Source organism: Rhamphochromis longiceps, linkage group LG15 (genome assembly GCF_057381845.1).
Source record: "Rhamphochromis longiceps isolate RC_006_pf linkage group LG15, R_longiceps_female_GT1.1, whole genome shotgun sequence".
Lineage (NCBI taxonomy): Eukaryota > Metazoa > Chordata > Actinopteri > Cichliformes > Cichlidae > Rhamphochromis > Rhamphochromis longiceps.
This window is the reverse complement of record NC_140571.1, coordinates 16,009,107-16,027,407: the sequence shown is the minus strand read 5'-3', so window position 1 is coordinate 16,027,407 and position 18,301 is coordinate 16,009,107. Positions and strand designations below refer to the sequence as shown.

Below are 18,301 nucleotides of genomic sequence, written 5' to 3'. Positions count from 1 at the left end.
GCTCCGGAGACTCGCGAACCACACGTGACTGCCGGTAAATCAGTTCGTATAATCTGGCGCACAGCCAATAGCAGCAGAGCACTTTATGACCTGGACATCAGCAACATTCTCAAACACAGAGTTAATTGAGTTTTTTTTCTCTCTCATTAGTTTTTATTGAGTTTTGTTTCAGTTTCCAGGCTTGTGTCTGTCGGGCAGACTGTGGTGTTTAAAGGACGCTCAGTTGGTACTAAGGGTTCCAAAATGCTCCAAGAAAATATCCCCCACACCATTACACGACCACCAGCAGCCTGAACCACTGATCGATCCAGGATCGATCCAGGATTTCATGTCATGTTATATCCTGAATGTTGTAGTAGAAATTGACGCAGGCAGACAGATCGCTCTCGTACACTGGGGCCTCTGGATGTCTGGGGCCTGGATCTTCTCCATGCATGCTTCATGCTCTGGGAGACAGGGCTATGGCTCCCCACACCCTCTAGCAGATCATTACATGGAGAAACCTTTTCAATACAAGCGCGCTCATCCACAAAGGTGTGCACACAGGCGCACACACGGGTGTTCACTATTCATAGACACAAACCACACCTTTCTTGGCTGCTACCTTAAAGCACATTGTGCGCTGTCGGTCCTGTGTGCTGGACAACAACATTCATCATTTAGTATTTACTGTTATTTATACTTAGCTGGATTAATGCAATGGCGTTGTGTTTATTATGCTGCTCTCTCTCTCTCTTTTTTTTTTGCTTGTTTTCTCTTATTTTTCTTATTTCGGTCAGAGGGCCCGGTGGTGCCAGTGTCCGGCAGCCTCGCCTCTGTCAGTGCGCCCCAGGGTGGCTGTGGCTACAATGTAGCTTGCCATCACCAGTGTGTGAATGTGTGTGTGAATGGGTGGATGACTGGTTGTGTAAAGCGCTTTGGGGTCCATAGGGACTAAATAAATTCATGATCGTTTTAATAGGTTCACAAGATGAAGAGGGGGAGTACACCTTAGACAGAATGCAAGTCTACCACAGGCCTAATACAGGAAGTCACACAACCATTCACAAGTATTGCTAATTTAGAATCACAGTTTAAACTAACAGGCAGGTCTGGGTTCTTGCTAAGATGAGTATATACTAACAACTACTACACAGTGTGCACCACTGCATGTGAAAATACCAAATCTGAAACATCAAAGAGCTTAAGTGTGGACAGACTGACATCGACATTCTGAACAAAGACCTTCTATAATCTGTAATGTCTCCAACATATCTTAAGCCTCAGTTAAACATGTTATTTGAAATGATAAAAGTACCTCAAATATTCAAGAGTGACATGTAGGCAATGTTGCCTGCTCCCTGAGTTTTATGGGTAATAGACTGAAAAATGTTGTTTTTAGGCCTCACGTGTCACTCTGTTCATCCTTACACTCCTGAAATATGCTGGTTAGATTACCATGAACCATGTTGATAGTATTTGCGGAACTGCCCTGCAAACAAATACATTTCTGATGCTGTTGCCACATCAAGGGACACCAAGTGGTGACACTGTGACAACATTGCTCTGTGGCTGCAAAAACACCAGACTACACATAGACTTTTCTGCAGTCACACTTTGTAATACGCATTTGTTTTTTAAACTAACATGTATCATATCAAAGTTGGGGTAATTTTCTTTTAATATAACTTTATCAACAATACTTTTGTTAGAACATGAATGTAATTTATTCCCAACATTGACAGAGGCAGCCACTTTTATGTTAATGTTAAATGACTTGAAACTTTAAGTAGACCCAAGAGACAATAGTGTCATGGTCCTGGGCCATGTTGGCCCAGTATTCTTAGTTTCATGTATTTTTGTATTTTGTTCCTTATTTAGGCCATGCTTCCTGGGTTGCCCTGTTATGATGTTCCCTAAGTGTTTTCCCCTTGTGACTCTTACCCCTTGTGCACCCCTCTGTGTATTTGTGAGCCCTCGTCTCTCCTTGTGTTTTATTCCATGTTTTCCCCAGCCTGTTATGTCTGTGTTCTCCCCGTGCTCTCTCCTCCTGTCTGAACCTCTGTACTTCCTGTTTTACTTTGCCCGTCTCCCGTCAGTGTTGCGTTCACTCCTGCCGTGTCTTGTTATGATTATCAGTGTCACCTGTGTTCCCCGTGTGCTCCCACTTCCCTCGCTAACCCTCTGTGTATTTATGTCTGCGTCTCCCTCAGTTCTGTGTCGCGTTCTCCCTCATGACTGTGTGCCCCTCCGTGTGGTTCCTCGTAAGTCCGTTCCTTAGTACTTCCCAGTTTAGTTTCATGTTATTTTGTATCGCTGTTATCTTTTGTCAGCAATAAAGCTGTATTTTGAGTTCAGTCCTGTTTTCCCGTGAGTTTGCGTTTGGGTCCTATTTCCTGCCTGCCACACAGCCAGATCATGACAAATAGAGGATGTTGTCACTACGTTCCTCAACTAAATTTTGTTTGTTGTGTCAGTCGATAAACTGAATCAGTTTTAGTGACTTCATGAGTTTTTAGTGACTATAGTATTTTGGATATTCTCAGGGAGCATTTAGGGCTTTTTAGGACTTGAGTTTCAAATTGGATATTACACAAGAAAATGTTCTTGTTCAAACCTTCCAGGCAGCTGAGACTTTTCGCTGTGTTGTTTGTTTTCCATGTACTTATGATTCTCTTCAGGTATTCTTGCTTCCTCCCAATGACATACGTGTAAATTCGTGATTCTAGATTGGCCATAGGATGTACATTCCTTGTCTGTCTCCCTGTGTCAGCGCTGTGAGAGACTGGAGACCTGTCCAGGGTGCTACAAGTGATCTGGGATCAGCTCCAGGTCCTTTGTGATTTGTCATTTTAAGAATGCTTTGATAAAAGTTAAACTTACATAACACTCTGGGGACATAAAAAACCCCTGCTATCTATAATATTTAAAGTTAATATGGTAAAGGAATATTATGAAATGTGTTTAGATTACTTTAAGTGTGAGTTGTGAGATGAAAACGACAAACGTTGGAGGCTTGGAGGGAAAAGTGTAGTTTCTAAACGAGCGAATGAACAAACAGCTAATTTATTTTGTCTAGGACTACTAATGCACACTGTGAGTCATGTCTTTTAAGCAAGGGCAACAATTAGTCGGGTTGTTACGAAACATTTATTTCAAAAGAAAAGGTGAACAGATCACAAATAACAGGATGGTTTACCTGTGAGCAGTTGTTAAAAACACATTACAGAACTCAGCACTGTGAAACTCAGGGGCTTTTGTTTCAGACGCAGCCAGAAAGAGTGAAGCAATTGCCCCAAGTGTAATAGAAGAATAAAGAGAGGACAGATTTCTTGAGTTTAAATGATTCAATTTTTTTGGCCTTCAGCCGTTTGGACCATTACACTGAAGGTCACAAAAGCTGAATCATTTTGTCTGACAAAACTGCTCTTCTTATTATGGAGTACTAGAAAAAGCGTAAGCATTTTCTTAACATGTTACTGCTAAAATTTATATGCACATATGTTACAGTATGCAGTAAGTCCACCAATCAGAAATGATAAGTTACTCCGGCTATAACCGACAACCTCAACCGGTTACATGACAAATTCATTCCAGGAATCAAACCTCTTATAGGAGAAAAATGACACACAAAATACCTATTAACAGGTACAGTTATTGCTCACTGTGCTATGAGATAATCTACAGGAAAAAGTGAATAATCAACTGTGGTGTCATTTCCTCTATTACCGCAACTGCTATAAAGGAAGCGAGTCCTTTTGTATAACAGAATATGATCGATACATGGATGGATTATGAGTCAGCACCTCAACAAACAAATCAAAGCCCCAGGAGGATTATTTGTTATTGTCTGTTCCTGTTTGAGGTTATTTAGACTCTTCTTTTATGTCTTCAGACCAACAAGAAATATTTTTCAACAAGAAATATGAAGCTCGAGCTCTCTTATCAGTCACTTTTTCTTGTTTTGCGCTCATATAGTTCCATCTAATGGTCGAAACATATTTCGCTGAAAATTTAATCCATCCATTTTTTTATGCTTAACCGATTCAAGGTAGGGAGGAGCTCATTCCAACTGTCAAAGGGCAAGAAAATTTAATTATAACAAGTAAAACTGAGGGGAAAAAAATAATTATGACATTCTTTACTGACAGGTTCAATGAAAAACACATTAACATTCCCAATAGCCATCACTTAAAAATGTTAGTTCGGTAGTCAGTCATTTCCCACTCCACTGAATATTAATGATACATGCAATTTCTAGGCAAAACAGTTTACTTTTATTTTCTGACCTTGCTGTCTGTCATTTGTGGAAAATGTGTGTGTTGACGTCAACTATGCAACACTTTGTTTTTCTGTAATTGTCCTTACAGAGCAGTTTGTCGGCACAGCAGCATTATAAATTGTGTTTAATGAGCCAGAGCAAAAATGTAGAGCTCCAAAGAGAAAACAGAGTAGGAAGCAGGATAAATGTACCAACCATGACTTTGGCTTTGAGCTGTGCAGGGCCCAAAAGATGAAGTTCTGTGTGAGTAGTGTGTGTTTTTGTAAAGGATTGAAACATTGTTACCACTTATATACTGAAAATCTGCACTCATACTCTAATGTGTATTTGTGTTATATTAAGAAGCTGGTCAACTGGTAGAGTATGCTTGCTTGGTACGGTTTCAGTGAACGAAGTTATTTTGTAAGATTTTTAAATGGCTTCTGAGGCGTTATCTCTCTGTTTCTTGGACAGTTTCTGGAGGGATGACTGGCAGGCAGGCAAGATTCTGAAACAGCTGTTAGTGTAGCAGTGCAGGGACAGAGTTTGACGGGTCTCAGGTACGTTTTGCTGGCAGTATTCATGAATCTCCTCAGGAGAGTCTGGATCCAGGAAGAAAGGCTCAGAAAGTCGTTTTCAAACTGCAGACTGCAGACGGATAGACGGAGTTACTGTCCAGGAAAGGAGACTCTGACAAGGGAGGCCAGCAACAAACTCTGGCCCACAACCTTCTACCTGCGACTTAAAGATATAGGTTTCTCAAACAGAAAGAGAGAGAAAGGAAAGAATGAAGAAAAAACCTCCAGCCTGTCAGTATCATTATAGAAGTTTGTATTTGTACAAAATGGCCTGGGCACCCACACCAACTACAGGCCAACACAGAGCCAGTGCACAAAAAAGGGGCTTTCCTAAGGAGGCTGAGATCCTTCCATGCGTGCAGCAAAATTATGGAGATGTTTTGTCACTCTGCTGTGGCAAGGACAGTGGTCTTCTTGGGGTGCAGCATTGGAGCTGGTGACACTAAGAAACTGAATAAACAGAGCAGGAGATCTGAATCTTAAATTGTAATTGGCTGCAAACTGGACCCACCCATCAAAGCTGCGGTGGAGAGGAAGTAGCATCAGTCATCAGTTATCCATCACGGACAATCCTGACCACCACTGCACCTCTTACTGAACAGGCCCGGGTGGAAAATGTTTCTTTCCACCTCCACTAAGACATAAGTTGAAAATCTTTTACACCACATATGATCACCTACTATAATACAACATATATGTGAGGTGGAGAGTCATCTGCCAGATATGTTATTTTTGTATTACTTGTTATTTCATAATCATTTCAACTGCTGGAACAAATACTACTACTACTACTAATAATAATAATAATAATGGGAATATGGGAAAAATAAAATAGGTCTCATCTCGTCTGTGTAGATTTTTTGGCTTTTCATATAGCTCCATCTAGTGGCTGATACAGATATCGCGGTAAATGACATTACGAAAAACAAAAAGGTAAAGTATTATTTCTGACCTCTATAAGCTCAATTAAAAAGTAGTAGCCGATAGAAAACATCCTTAGAAAAAACTTTATATTTGTTTCGGTGAAAACAAACTGGTGTACAGTTTAGTTTAGCATATCGTGATTATATTGTTCCGTTACGAAAATAACCCGGAAGATATTTTATGGGACAGTTTGAAGTCGCTAATGTTGCTAACTTGGTTAGCGTGTGAACGGTTTCAGCCTACTCAATACGTTCAGTCGTGTGCTTGCTTTAAAAATACACGTGTGTGTGTGTGTGTGTATATATATATATATATATATATATATATATATATATATATATATATATATATATATATATATATAAATACACGTGTGTGTGTGTGTATATGTATATATATATATATATATATATATATATATATATATGTGTGTGTGTGTGTGTGTGTGTGTGTGTGTTGTTGGTTGACAGGCTGTGAAATCTTAGACTATAATCATTTCCGGGGTCATCTTTTACTGTCGATACATAACAGTTTCTCTCAGCGACTTGTCACCCGTCACAGCTTTTATGTCCGCTCCTCTGCTAATTGCCGCTGTTGTTGGCGGTGGGGTCCTGCTTCTTATGCGGCGTTTATTCCCCCGTCAGAAAGCCGTTAAGTTGCTCCGTTATTCAGGAGAAAATATGCGAGGCAAGACAGTCATCGTGACCGGGGCAAACAGCGGGATAGGGAAGGCCCTGGCCGGGGAGCTTTTGAAGCTCCGCGCCCGGGTCATTATGGCTTGCCGGGACCCGCGGAGCGCCGAGGAGGCAGCACAGGACATCAAGAAGCAAGCGGGACCAGAAAACGGGGAGGTGGTCATCAAACACCTGGACCTGGCTTCTCTTAGATCAGTCCGAAATTTCTGTGAGGAGGTGACTCAGGTAAATGAGAACCCAAACAAAGCAAGAGAGTAGATGTTTGTAGTTTATTTACCAGCTGTGGTGCACTTTGTTATTGAGCCCAACTCAGCAGAAAAAAACAGAGCATTGTTCCAGGGGGACTGTCCTTGGTGCTGAAATTAAGTATTGGACCCCAAACCCATATTTGTTACAGATGCAAATAAACTATTGTCCAACAGGGGCCAGTCTAGAAGTGTTGGTCTCCTGGCAGATGTTAAGAGTTAATATCCTATTATATTGTAAGCTTCAGCAAAGACGATACTGTTTAACTGTAGCAGTGATCCTTGAAAGGCTTCAAGTATTTTGTTTATGTGGTCCGATATCACAGATTTTCATCAGGTGGCTTTTCATTTCATACAACAAACAATACTCTGTGTGCTTAGACTATTGAGTCACAAATGAGAGTAAACACAGGAGGAGCCAAAAGCTTCCTATACATTGATTACTGTGCAAAATTTTGATCCACCACTCATTTTCTTATATTATGCCTCCAATGAGCCAGACATTTTTAAAGTGGTCTTGATAATTCTCCTGGCTTTCTGAAGGTCTTTGAAAGTCTTTCCTTAGAGATTTGCCTTTTCACTCATTTTCAGTTCACTCTTTGTATCTGATCATTTTCAGAGCATTCATTCTAGCATAAAAAAAGCACCTAACTCAAGAGATGAACCAGTGTTATTGCTACACATAATGGCACATACTGTCAGTCTTTCATAACAAAATGTAAAATTTCTTCTCATTTTTAAAGTTGAATATACAACAATGCCAAAGATAACACAGTTTGACAGGCATAAAATAATATTATTGTACCAACAAGGTGATTGCCAAAGAGCTGTCTGTTGAAAACTTGGCATATCTCAGCAGTGTGTCCTTAAGAAATTTGAGGGAGCTGGACAAGTGGCGGGGAAAAGCGGTGGGCCCAAAAAACTGTCTACAGCAGATAAAATAATGTACTTAAGAAATAGGAGAAAAAATCCAGGAAAGAACTGACACACTGCCAGTGCAGACTGGCCTCCCCAAATTTCAGACCTCAACATTATTGCAAAGAACAGAACAAAAGGCAGCAAGCATCCAAAGAAGAGCTTCGAATGTGCATCAAGAATCCTGGTGAACTATTCCTGAAGACTACCTAAAGAAATGAGAAGAAAGCTAGCCTAAGAGAGCTCAGGCTGTGTTTAAGAATGAAGGTGGTCATACCAAATATTGACTTTCAAGCTTTTTAGGATTGTGAAAACTCAGTTTTTGCTCTATAAAACAGTGTTTTTCTATATGTTATACACATTTTTCAATAAATCTCTTCACCAGAGCAAACTTTTAAGAAATAAAGGGTGGCTTGACACTTTTGCACAGTACTGTAATAGACACTCAAGATGGTAAATTCACAATGCTGTATTAGTTTGATGAAGAAAAATTGTAACCACAGGCTATTATAGCATACCATTCCATAATTAATATAATTAAATGATAAAGACATACAATCTAATACAATTCAGTATAGCCTCCGCTATTAGAAAGTTTTATCGTTTCTATTTTTTTCTGTAATTTAAAAGTTCATATTAAACTATGTTTCTTACAGAAGTTATAATTAAAGTTACGGATTAACTGTATTGTTATATAACACACTGAGATGCTTTGGGGCTTTATTTTTGTCCTTCCTTCTAGCATTCAGGTATAATGTCTTTATAAGTACACATCATAGTTTAAGTCAAAGAGGTTTAGGTGTAAAACATTACTTATATATTTAGGAATTTGGCAGATACCTCGTATAACCACTGGGTGTCTCAGGGAGATCTCTGCAACCCAGAATGTGCTGTACTTTAAGTTTTATTAAAATAGGTATTATATTAATTAACTTAAGCCTTTATTTACCACAGGCCTGCCGGTGGGCCCATTTCACAAGCATTCTTAACCATGACCATAACTCAGTTAACATTTGAGTTCGTGAAAAAATTCAGATGGTTTCTGAAAAATCTGAATTATTTTCTTTTTCATTTTGCAGCTGAAATTACAAATTAGGTCATTTAGCCTGTAGAAGTCGTACTCAACAAAGGGATGAAAAGTTTTTGGCTTTTCCCTTAAGAAGAATCACTAAGATTGTAATAAAAATATTTTGTAATGCTTTCTTTTTTGGAGTATGGGGTTATTTATTCAAGCATAAATTGCATTTGTGTTTCTCAAGTGAGTGAAAATTGTCAGAAAAATGCATACTTTTTGTTAAATAAGATAATACAGACTGATTGCCTTCATTATACTCAGACCAGCCCTGCTCATGTGCATTGTCACACCATAACCCCATTCTAAGTGAAGAAAAAACTTATTTAAGTTGTTTGGTTAAAATTTGATCTTTTGTTATGCATATGGACAATTAATGCCTCTGGATGCTGGAGAAGCTGTAATAAAACCTTAATTGGAGTCTTAAATGTTTCAAATGTATCTTTGTTGTCAGGAGGAATCCCAGGTTGATGTGCTCATCAACAACGCCGGTATTTACCAGTGTCCCTACACAAAGACAGACGAAGGTTTTGAGATGCAGCTCGGTGTGAATCACTTGGGTCACTTCCTCCTCACTCACCTGCTGCTGGACCTCCTGAAGGCTTCGGCCCCTAGCCGCATCGTGGTGGTTTCCTCTAAACTTTACAAATATGGCCACATCAACTTCGATGACCTGAACAGTGAAAATAACTACAATAAGGCCTTCTGCTACAGTCAGAGCAAACTGGCCAACCTTCTGTTCACGCTGGAGCTGGCCCATCGCCTCGAGGGGACGGGGGTCACAGTCAATGCTCTCACCCCGGGGATCGTGAGGACCAGGTTAGGCAGACACATCCAAATCCCCCTCCTGGCAAAGCCGCTGTTCTACCTTGCCTCATTGGTCTTTTTCAAGAGTCCATTGGAGGGGGCCCAGACTCCTCTCTATCTGGCCTGCTCCCCAGAGGTGGAAGGAGTGTCGGGGAAGTGCTTTGCTAACTGCGAGGAGGAGGAGCTGTTACCCAAAGCTACAGATGAGGAGGCAGCCAAGAAACTGTGGGACATAAGCAGGAGGATGGTTGGACTCGCTGACTGAGCAGAGTCCAGCTCTGTGGATGGAGTTTGGGGAGTGGACTTAAGTGTTCTTGGACCTGATAGCTAATCTCTTGCAGCTCCACAGACACCATTCTACAAGCGTCCACTTGCAATAAATAAAAGAACTATTTCCATCCTGAGGATAAGAACATTAATTGAAGAGCATATTGTAGAGTGAAGTGCGATAGTGGTGTGTGTGCAAGAGTGCCACAATGCTTAGAGATTGTATAAAGATTTTAATTTTAAGGTGTGCCTATCAAAGTGATGTTTAAAAAAACAATGAAGCAGTGTTATGTGAAATAATCTGCTTACGTCTCAATAACCCTCCAGGTTTGCTTCTCCCCTAATTTTTAATAAGCTAAATAGCTTTCCAATTTCCACACCATTTAAGAAATCAGCTTGCACACAGCCGTAGCAGGGTTATATAAGTGCATGTAAACAAACCCTCACTCCCTAGAAAGACTCAGTGGGGGGGGGGAAACATTTCCCTGTCTCTGATAAAAACATTTCATAGAAACAGATGTGAAAATTAACTCTAAACTTGATAATTTACTATATTCTGTAATGAATCGAATGCATAGATTACAGTTTTGTGTCTTGACCTAATCAGACAGGCATCCTCGGGTCAAAAGGAGCAAACTCTCAGGTGCATCGCCTCATAGAGTTCTTCAAAGCCACGCTGAGTTGTCACATTTTCCCGTCAGTGCTTGTGCTCTGCAGCTCCTGGAGTGAAACGCGTATCTGTTTCAGGTTCAGCTGTGGTGTTGGAAAGCTAAATTTTTGCATGCTTTAGCATCTGCTTTGCTGTGCAGAGGAAGGCGAGGTGGTGGAGTGATAGCAGTTGATCTAGTTCCCTTCATCTTGATGTGTTTGAAGTGTAAATGCTTTCTGCTAGGACAGCAAGGTTAGCGATGCCGATCGGTGAGCTGCTGCGCTGCAACTCCCTCCTGCGGATGGATTGAGAGTCCTCTTACCTCATTTTTATTAGTTAAAGTTCAAAGGCATTTGAATAAATTCAAGAGCCTTTCCAGACCATTTACTCAATTGCTAAGTGTGCTAAATGAACCAGTTTTCAAATGATACCAAAGGGTATTTAGAGAAGGACTGCAAGTAATCATTTTCCCACCAGAATAATCAATTTTTCCCAGTTAATCGATCAAATGAAAACTATCCTTCATGATATTAACATGCCATCGTCTTCAAGGAAGAAATGTGGTCGGGGGAAAAAACCTGAATGATTGTGAAATCAAGATCGAAACACCAAAGCTGGACTTTGGAGATATGGAAAAAGGTGATGTGGTGTGATGAGTCTGGTGAGAGTGGTTATACTCTGGTGATTGACAAATCAGGACAAGAACAGAAGTGGATGAAGCACTTACCTTACAGGTCTGTGGGGGTAGTGTGTGAGGTTGCTTCAGTTGGTCAGGTTTAGGTTAGGCACCTATGTACCCAAAATACACATAATGAATACACTGAATGAGCTGGTTTGGCCATCAGTACTTTTCTTCCATGACCACGCCGGTAAATTCCAAGGTGACAATGTCAAGGTTTAATGGGGATCAAATTGAAAATCAGTCAAACTCTTTGTTTTTAGGTATTTTGTCCAATCCCTATTTATTTAGTGCTTGGCGTGGCACTTTTAATACATCAAAGGGGAGTATACCATGATATAATTTTCCTTAGTAGCTCTAAATTAGTTCGTTAGATATCACAGACACTCACAGAATATTATCCATTTCCTTTTCTGTAGTATTTTCTTGATGATGACTCCTGGGAAAACACAAATAAACTTCCTCTCTGTTCTGAATTTGTTGGCAAAAATCCTTCTCTACTAACCTATTTTTTGCAATTATTTTTTTCCCAACAGTGAAAAAGCAGAGCTACTTAGTGACTCAGCAATCTGAGTCTGAATAATGAAAGGTCTTCCACTCGTTCATTCAGTCAGCTGAACACTGCAGATCAGCAGACATGTAATTATCTTGAAACAACAACCGATCGCTATGCAACTGCGTGAAAGATATTAAAACATGATATCGCTTTTATTCAGCGGCATTTCAAATCCCCAAATGTGTACATTAAAGGCTGGGAGCTTGTATGTATAATTTGTGCTTTATTAGGCGAACAAAACAACCAAAATATATAAACATGCATCGTTGTGAAATAAACGGGGTTACAGTGGTTTGGTGGGGTGTGGGCATCCAAATCTGAGGTAGAAAGGGGACAGGAAACCTCTCTTGGGGGATATAGAAGAGCAAAAAAGAAAGCAATACTGACTGGTAAAACAGATCAAACGTTCCATCAATAACAATAAAACACTCCCATCAATACTGTCAAATCCATTTAACAGAAGGAAAAACAAAACAAATGTTTCTCATGGTTCGTTTAAGGTACTAATTTGTCTTTGTTTTTTCGCTTCCTTTCAACACTTGTATGTAAATCATCACAAGGCCATCGCTGTTGCAGCAGATTAAAAATAACGGCTGAAACAAATCTCTGTGCACGTCAAGGGGCAATTAAAATACCTCTCTCAGGGTTTTTAGAATAAAGCAGTGGAAGTTTTTTTAAATTTATTTACAAGTTCCAGATTACCAATAGGATTTTACACTGTTTTTTAAATGTATCTCTTGCTAACAGCTACATACAAAATATATCACTCAATTTTAAGTTAGTATATATTTGTACATTTGTAGTTTAACACATACACATTCTCAAAAGTTTTAAGGACTCTGTGAGCTCCTCTTTGTCTGTTTCCCCACATCTGACCCCTAACTTGACTTACTGCCTTGAGAAATTTATAATGTAAACAATTGCCATCCACTGCCACGCCATCAGTGCTTTTAAATAATCAGCAATGGTTACATGTTCATGATACTGAAGAACTCCTGGCTTCTACTCAAGCCGTCAAAATGGCTGCACTACGAGAAGGTGCAGCTGAACAAACCAGGGCTCTGTGTCTACTATTGAAGATGCAACCTGATTGGAAAGTCCTTCAGTTCAGAAGTGTTCCATAAAGCTGCGCCTTAGTCAGACTGTCCTTCCTGGAAAGTCCCAGGGAGCCAAATTTTTGGTTGTACGGAGGAGGAGGGGGTGGGGCTGGTGGTGGCGACTGGCTCACCTGTGCAGGCACGCTGTGCATCTCCACTTGATAGTGCTGCAGTTCTGCGGCCATCTCCAGAGATCTCTGGTGGAGAGACTCGGTGGAGCTGTTGGGGCTGGGGTCTACATAATCAGTGCTCTGGCCTCCAGATGCGACATTTCCCTCCCTGTCTTTAGAGCTCCCTGAGTGGTACAAGCTGTGCTCTGACCCCTGACTGTCCTCAGCTCGGTACAGGTGAGCTTGGCTGTGAGCCTGGCGCAGCCCTGGGCTGCATTCAGGACTGGGGCTGGCAGCTGCCCACACTGGGTCCATGACATCCACTCCGTGGTGGTAGTAGTCAGCCCCTTCCTGGAAACTGCTGTAGAGCGGCCCAAGTCGAATCTTGGCGGGACGGACGGAGAAGTGCTGCTCCGAGAAGCTGTAAGGTGAGGCCCGTCCTGGGCTGCGGTAGGTGTGAGCACTTAAGTCCTCCACGCTAAGTTGTCTCCACCGGCCAATCAGCTCCTCTTCCTCGGGGGCCAATGTGCTGCCTCTACGGCTGTCTCCATAGGCGACACTTGGGGAGGAGGACGGGGGGAGCGGCTCATAGGGCTCACTGAAACAGGAGGACATGGTACGGCTGTAGACGGGAGAGCTGCCGTTCTGATGGTGGCTCAGCTCTGTCTGTTGGAAGGGATGAGCATTGGCAAAGCCCCGTGGACTGTCCCTCTCCCAGGATGAATCACTCTTTCTCTCATAGTCCCCTGCATCCCTCCATTCCATGTAGAGGGAGTGATGGTGGGGGGAAGAAGCTGCACTGCTGGGCGGTCCGTTGCCTTTGTCCTCAGACCCCCCTCCACTAAAACTCGAGTAAGAACTGGAGGCTGCACCCAGTGGGGGAGGGAACTTAGCAAAGTGCTCCTGGGAGAAGCCAGCTCTCAACCCAACCGAACCTTCCTCTGGAGTACTGTCGGTGGAGTTCTGGGGCCCGTACAGGAGCTTCCTCTCGCCGTGAATATCCATGCTGGGCCTCCGCTCACGGTGACGGTCATCAGGGCAATACAGGGCTGTGTCACTGCTGTACAGGTCAGTTTTATAGGCTCCGCGTAGCCCCAAACGTTCTCCGGGACCCAAACTCTCCAAAATAAAGGCATGTTCCTGTGTTTGCGGGCTGGGGGAGCGGGAGGCCTGGCTGCTGCTGCAAGCCTCATCTGGCTTTTCAAGCACTTTGGCAATGAGAGAGGTCGGGACAGAGTCAGAGTAGGTGTGACAGAGGGGAGACTCCTCCAGGTGCATGGTCAGGCGTTCCTGGAAGTCAGCAGGCAGCTAAAAGTATCAGAGAAACAAGGGTAAAGCAGGGAAAATCGGTGAATGTTAGTTATAAATTATAGCAAAGACCTTATTCTATGTAGTGTAGGAACTGCTGTACACTACACTGTCAAACTCTCTCTCGAGTAATTAGTAGGTAAATCAGGGTGTTGACATTAAAGGCACCTTTAAACTGTGCAGCAGCAGCAATAATTTAAGTATATCACATGTCACACTGAGCATCGGGTTTTGAGGCATCTGCGTCAGACTGTACAACATCAGGCACCAGACTATTTGGATCGTGGAGTGAAAGTAGAGTCAAGTCATCAGCCTGTATCATCTGCATGTATCCAACGTTCCTCTTTATTCATTTCATTTTGTCTCGCACATTTTGATTGGTGTAAAATGATTTAGTTTTTTTTTAATGCATGGTCATTTGTTTTGTTCTATAGCTACTTTTTTCTATATGAAAACAGAACACAAGTGAATGTCTTTATTATTCGTCCATTATATTTTTATTGAGACTAATATTTTGCAGGTGGATGCACACACAGACCAGCAAGCATGATTGACACCCTGATGCTGTCTCCAAAACTGAACCACAGATGGATGTTGACGCTGCTTCCACAAACAACAGACATTAGATCAGATTATTGCAGTGAATCCATCTTTCTTTTGTGTTGGGAAAAAACAGACAATTAATCTGCCCATATGGAGAAGATATATATAAATCTTATAAAGTTTGTATCTGTCTTGTCTGAAACTTGTATGAAAAGCATACAAGAGTGAAAACAGATATAAGATCCCTTGAAAAATTATATACATGAAACTTGTATGTTTTGCATACTTCCTAAAACAATATATGAAAGTAATGAGAAAGTGGCCACTTTCATGAGTAAATCATATAAGCCTTATACGATTCACTATATGAAGCAAGCCAAATCTGATGCAAGTCTTTTATAAGTTTTTTCTTTTTCTTTTCCATATTGGTGGTTCCTAAATGGGCTAAATGAAAAAGAAGTTAGTCAGTAGTTTGAGTCATCATTTAGGGTTTTTTTGTCCTCATTCTTTCTACTGAGAATGCTTTGTTTACTTAGTTTTATTCTAATTTTTTCAAAAAAAATTTTTTTTTAAAATTCGAATTCACTACGCGATAGTAAAACATCACTGCGCCCCCTCAAACACCAAACCAATTTCAGCCTAAATGGAGGGAATGCTAACGCATAAAGATAATCTTATTGGTGTATCCATCACCAGACGTTTCACATACAAAGAGATGAAAGAGGAACATTTATATATTTAATGCATCATTTCTAGGATTTACTCAGAGGTTAAAGTGAGCCAAAACTGTATCTTTGGTGCATATTTACATACGTTGTGGTTGATCTTGTTAAATTCTAGTGTTAGCTGATAACTTAGCCCCCTCTCATCTAAACATAGTCATGGAACGGTTCCTAAAAAGCAAGGCTTTAAAAACAAGGCTAATGAAATGTCCTATCTTTAGTATAGTATTTCATCAAATATTATTTCTTAGAATTTAAGCCCAAAGAGTCATGCTGATTGATTTCTTTCTGGTGACATGGCACTTCATTTCTTAAATAAGATATCTCAGAGATTAAATGTGTGTGGCCTCCGACATAAAAGGAGTTTGACATCCCTGGTGTAAAGTCTTGTTTTTGTGTCAAATTAAATTTACAGTTTCATTTAATATGATACATGATGCTTTTATTTTTCCATTAATAAATGAAATCAAAATTTAAACACTGCATATATTTGTATTTTTACTTGTTTAATGATCTGAAACATTTAAATCTGACAAACATGTTTAAAAAAAAAAAAGAAGAAGAGAAAGAGCAAACACTTCACAGCATTTTAGCGTTTTATCCAAGCTGCTCACAGGTTCTGTTATCCCTGCACAATGCAGTATGTGTGTCAGTATGTTAGATTGTACTTTAGGTGGTTTCTGAATACGATACAGCAACCTACACGTTCACATTTACCTGCCTTCACTGCATGAATTGTGTTCACAGCTGCAGGGGGAAAAGTGTAATCTTCAGTGTCACGAACCTCAACCAAAGAGAACAATATACCTGATTTTGAAGTGAGAATAAGTCGCTTTCCTGTTCTATTTCAAGCATTTCTTAATAAAAAAAAAAGCCTCCAACCACTATCTCTACCTCTCCATAGCAACAAGCATTAAGCTAACTGCAGCACATCATCAACAGGAATCTAGTCAGTTGTTCCTAATTGGCAATGAGAAGGAAGCTAATTATAACTTTGTAGATAGAGAAAAGACAAACACTACAGAGAACATGAAAGAGACGGTTTATCATAGCACTTTTATTGCATCTCGGACAAAACTAAATGCCACTTAATTACTGTCCACACACTTTTTTCATTTGGGCTTGTTTTAAACAAGATCTCAATTAGCTTTTATGCGTCATTCAGAAATCCAAGCGTGATCATTTTACACCCTCTCTGTGATTGTTTTGCAGCAGAACAAACGACTAAAGCGCTTCTGTAGGCGCTGAAGAGCCACTGCACCTCTCAAAATGCTGCAGCGCCATTCATCAATACACTTTCGATTAGCTCACACCCACAGGACCAGCAGACGGGTGGACACACAGTGAGTGCATGTATAGCCTCTGACCCCTATTATGTTTGGCAATGTGCCTGCAGAACAGTTTTTCACTTTATGATAGACCCTTTACTGTTAACGGTGCCTACGTGCGTGTGTTAATGTGTGTACCGTGCAAGTGTTGGGGATATTTTATGAGTCTTATGCAACCAAATGCAGTTTGCATTGATATTTCCATTCAGCCATATGCCTAAAACACGTGGACAGGCGTTCTTTAACCTCGTGGACGCTTGCCAGTTTCAAATCTACCCTTGTCACATGGGCGAGGCACAAGGCCCACGGCTGATGCAGCGGAAAGTGGCACCAAGCTGGGCTAGTGTTAAAACACTCATCAATACCCGCGTGCATTCTTTTCACAAGGAGCAGCAGGACACTATGATGAGGCTGCACCGTGCTCTCCATTTATATTTTGCCACATACAGTAGTTTTACCTCCTCTGTTGAGTGTCCTTCAGAATTGCTCACAATGTGCCTTAAAGTAGTTCCCATGCTGCTTTGTGGTTTTACGTGATTAACAAAACCGGTGCAGTGTGACCGCACTCTGGCTAAACTGCACACTGAGTGACCAGAACAGAAACACCAGTCTGTGTGCATGGAGTAGAGGTGTAGGTGTTATTGTCACAGTTTCAAGTCATGGAGGAAAACAGTCATCACCAAAACCTTAAAACATTGCATCCAACACAAACCACAAATAATAAAACTAAGAGAACAAACACTGTTGCCCTCTCCTTTCTGGCTGCTTTCTGCATTTCCCCAGTCTATGTTTCCCTTTTTGTAGGGCTTGCTTTGTGTCCCCATTTCTGTTTACTTCCATCTTTCTGCCTTTTTCGATGCTTCTTGTTGACTTCAGCTGTGTCTTATTATCCCTCTATTATCCCTAACAAATTAACACAATTTTAAATAAGATGATAGCTTTTAACACTTTGGTGAAAATCCTTTCCGGACACTGACTGCCTGAAGTCTAGAACCCATGGACGTCACCAAGTACTCTGTGTCCTCTTTGAGATGCTCTATTAAGCCTTTACTGCAGCCATCTTCAGTCACTGCTTGTTTGTACGTCTTTCTGCATTCAGTTTCATATTAAATAACTGAAAAGCATGTCCTGTTGGGTTGAGATCAGATAACTGACTTGGCCACTGAAGAATATCTCTTTTATTTAACATGACAAATGCTTTGATTGCTTTTCCAGCATGCTTTGGGCCATTATCTATTTGCACTGTGAAGCACTGTCCAATCAGTTTTGGAGCATTTGGCTGAATCTGAGCAGAGAGTACAACCCTGCACACTGCAAAATTTATCCTGCTGTTTCTATCAGCAGTCACGTCATCAGTACGCACTAGTGGCCCAGTTCCATAGACACAGGTTTGATTCTAGGTCTTTCTCATGATGTCTACCACCTCAAAAGGGTTTTTGATCAGCTGTTGTAAAGGTTTTCTTTTTCCTAATCATGGAAATAATTCTGTCATCATGCACTTTAGTTGTCTTCAGTGGTCTTTTAGGCTGGAAAGAGCCTTCATTCTCTTAAGTTACTGCTGACTCT

At 40.9% G+C, this 18,301-nt stretch overlaps 2 protein-coding genes across 2 annotated transcripts in view; one reads left to right on the top strand and one right to left on the bottom strand.

The window, feature by feature from the left end:
• Positions 1–6,229: 6,229 nt before the first annotated feature.
• rdh14b (retinol dehydrogenase 14b) lies at positions 6,230–11,531 on the top strand. The gene is made up of 2 exons (XM_085381522.1): positions 6,230–6,662; positions 9,124–11,531. The coding sequence occupies exons 1-2, from the start codon at positions 6,309–6,311 to the stop codon at positions 9,739–9,741; spliced, it is 972 nt and encodes a 323-aa protein (XP_085237648.1). The 5' UTR covers positions 6,230–6,308; the 3' UTR covers positions 9,742–11,531.
• Positions 11,532–11,706: 175 nt separating this feature from the next.
• Positions 11,707–18,301, bottom strand: part of LOC146652447 (brain-enriched guanylate kinase-associated protein) — a 39,783-nt gene continuing 33,188 nt past the window's right edge. The window contains exon 7 of the mRNA XM_085381517.1: positions 11,707–14,142. Coding sequence (XP_085237643.1) covers positions 12,730–14,142 — 1,413 coding nt within the window. The 3' untranslated portion in view covers positions 11,707–12,729. The remainder of the gene's footprint in view (positions 14,143–18,301) is intronic.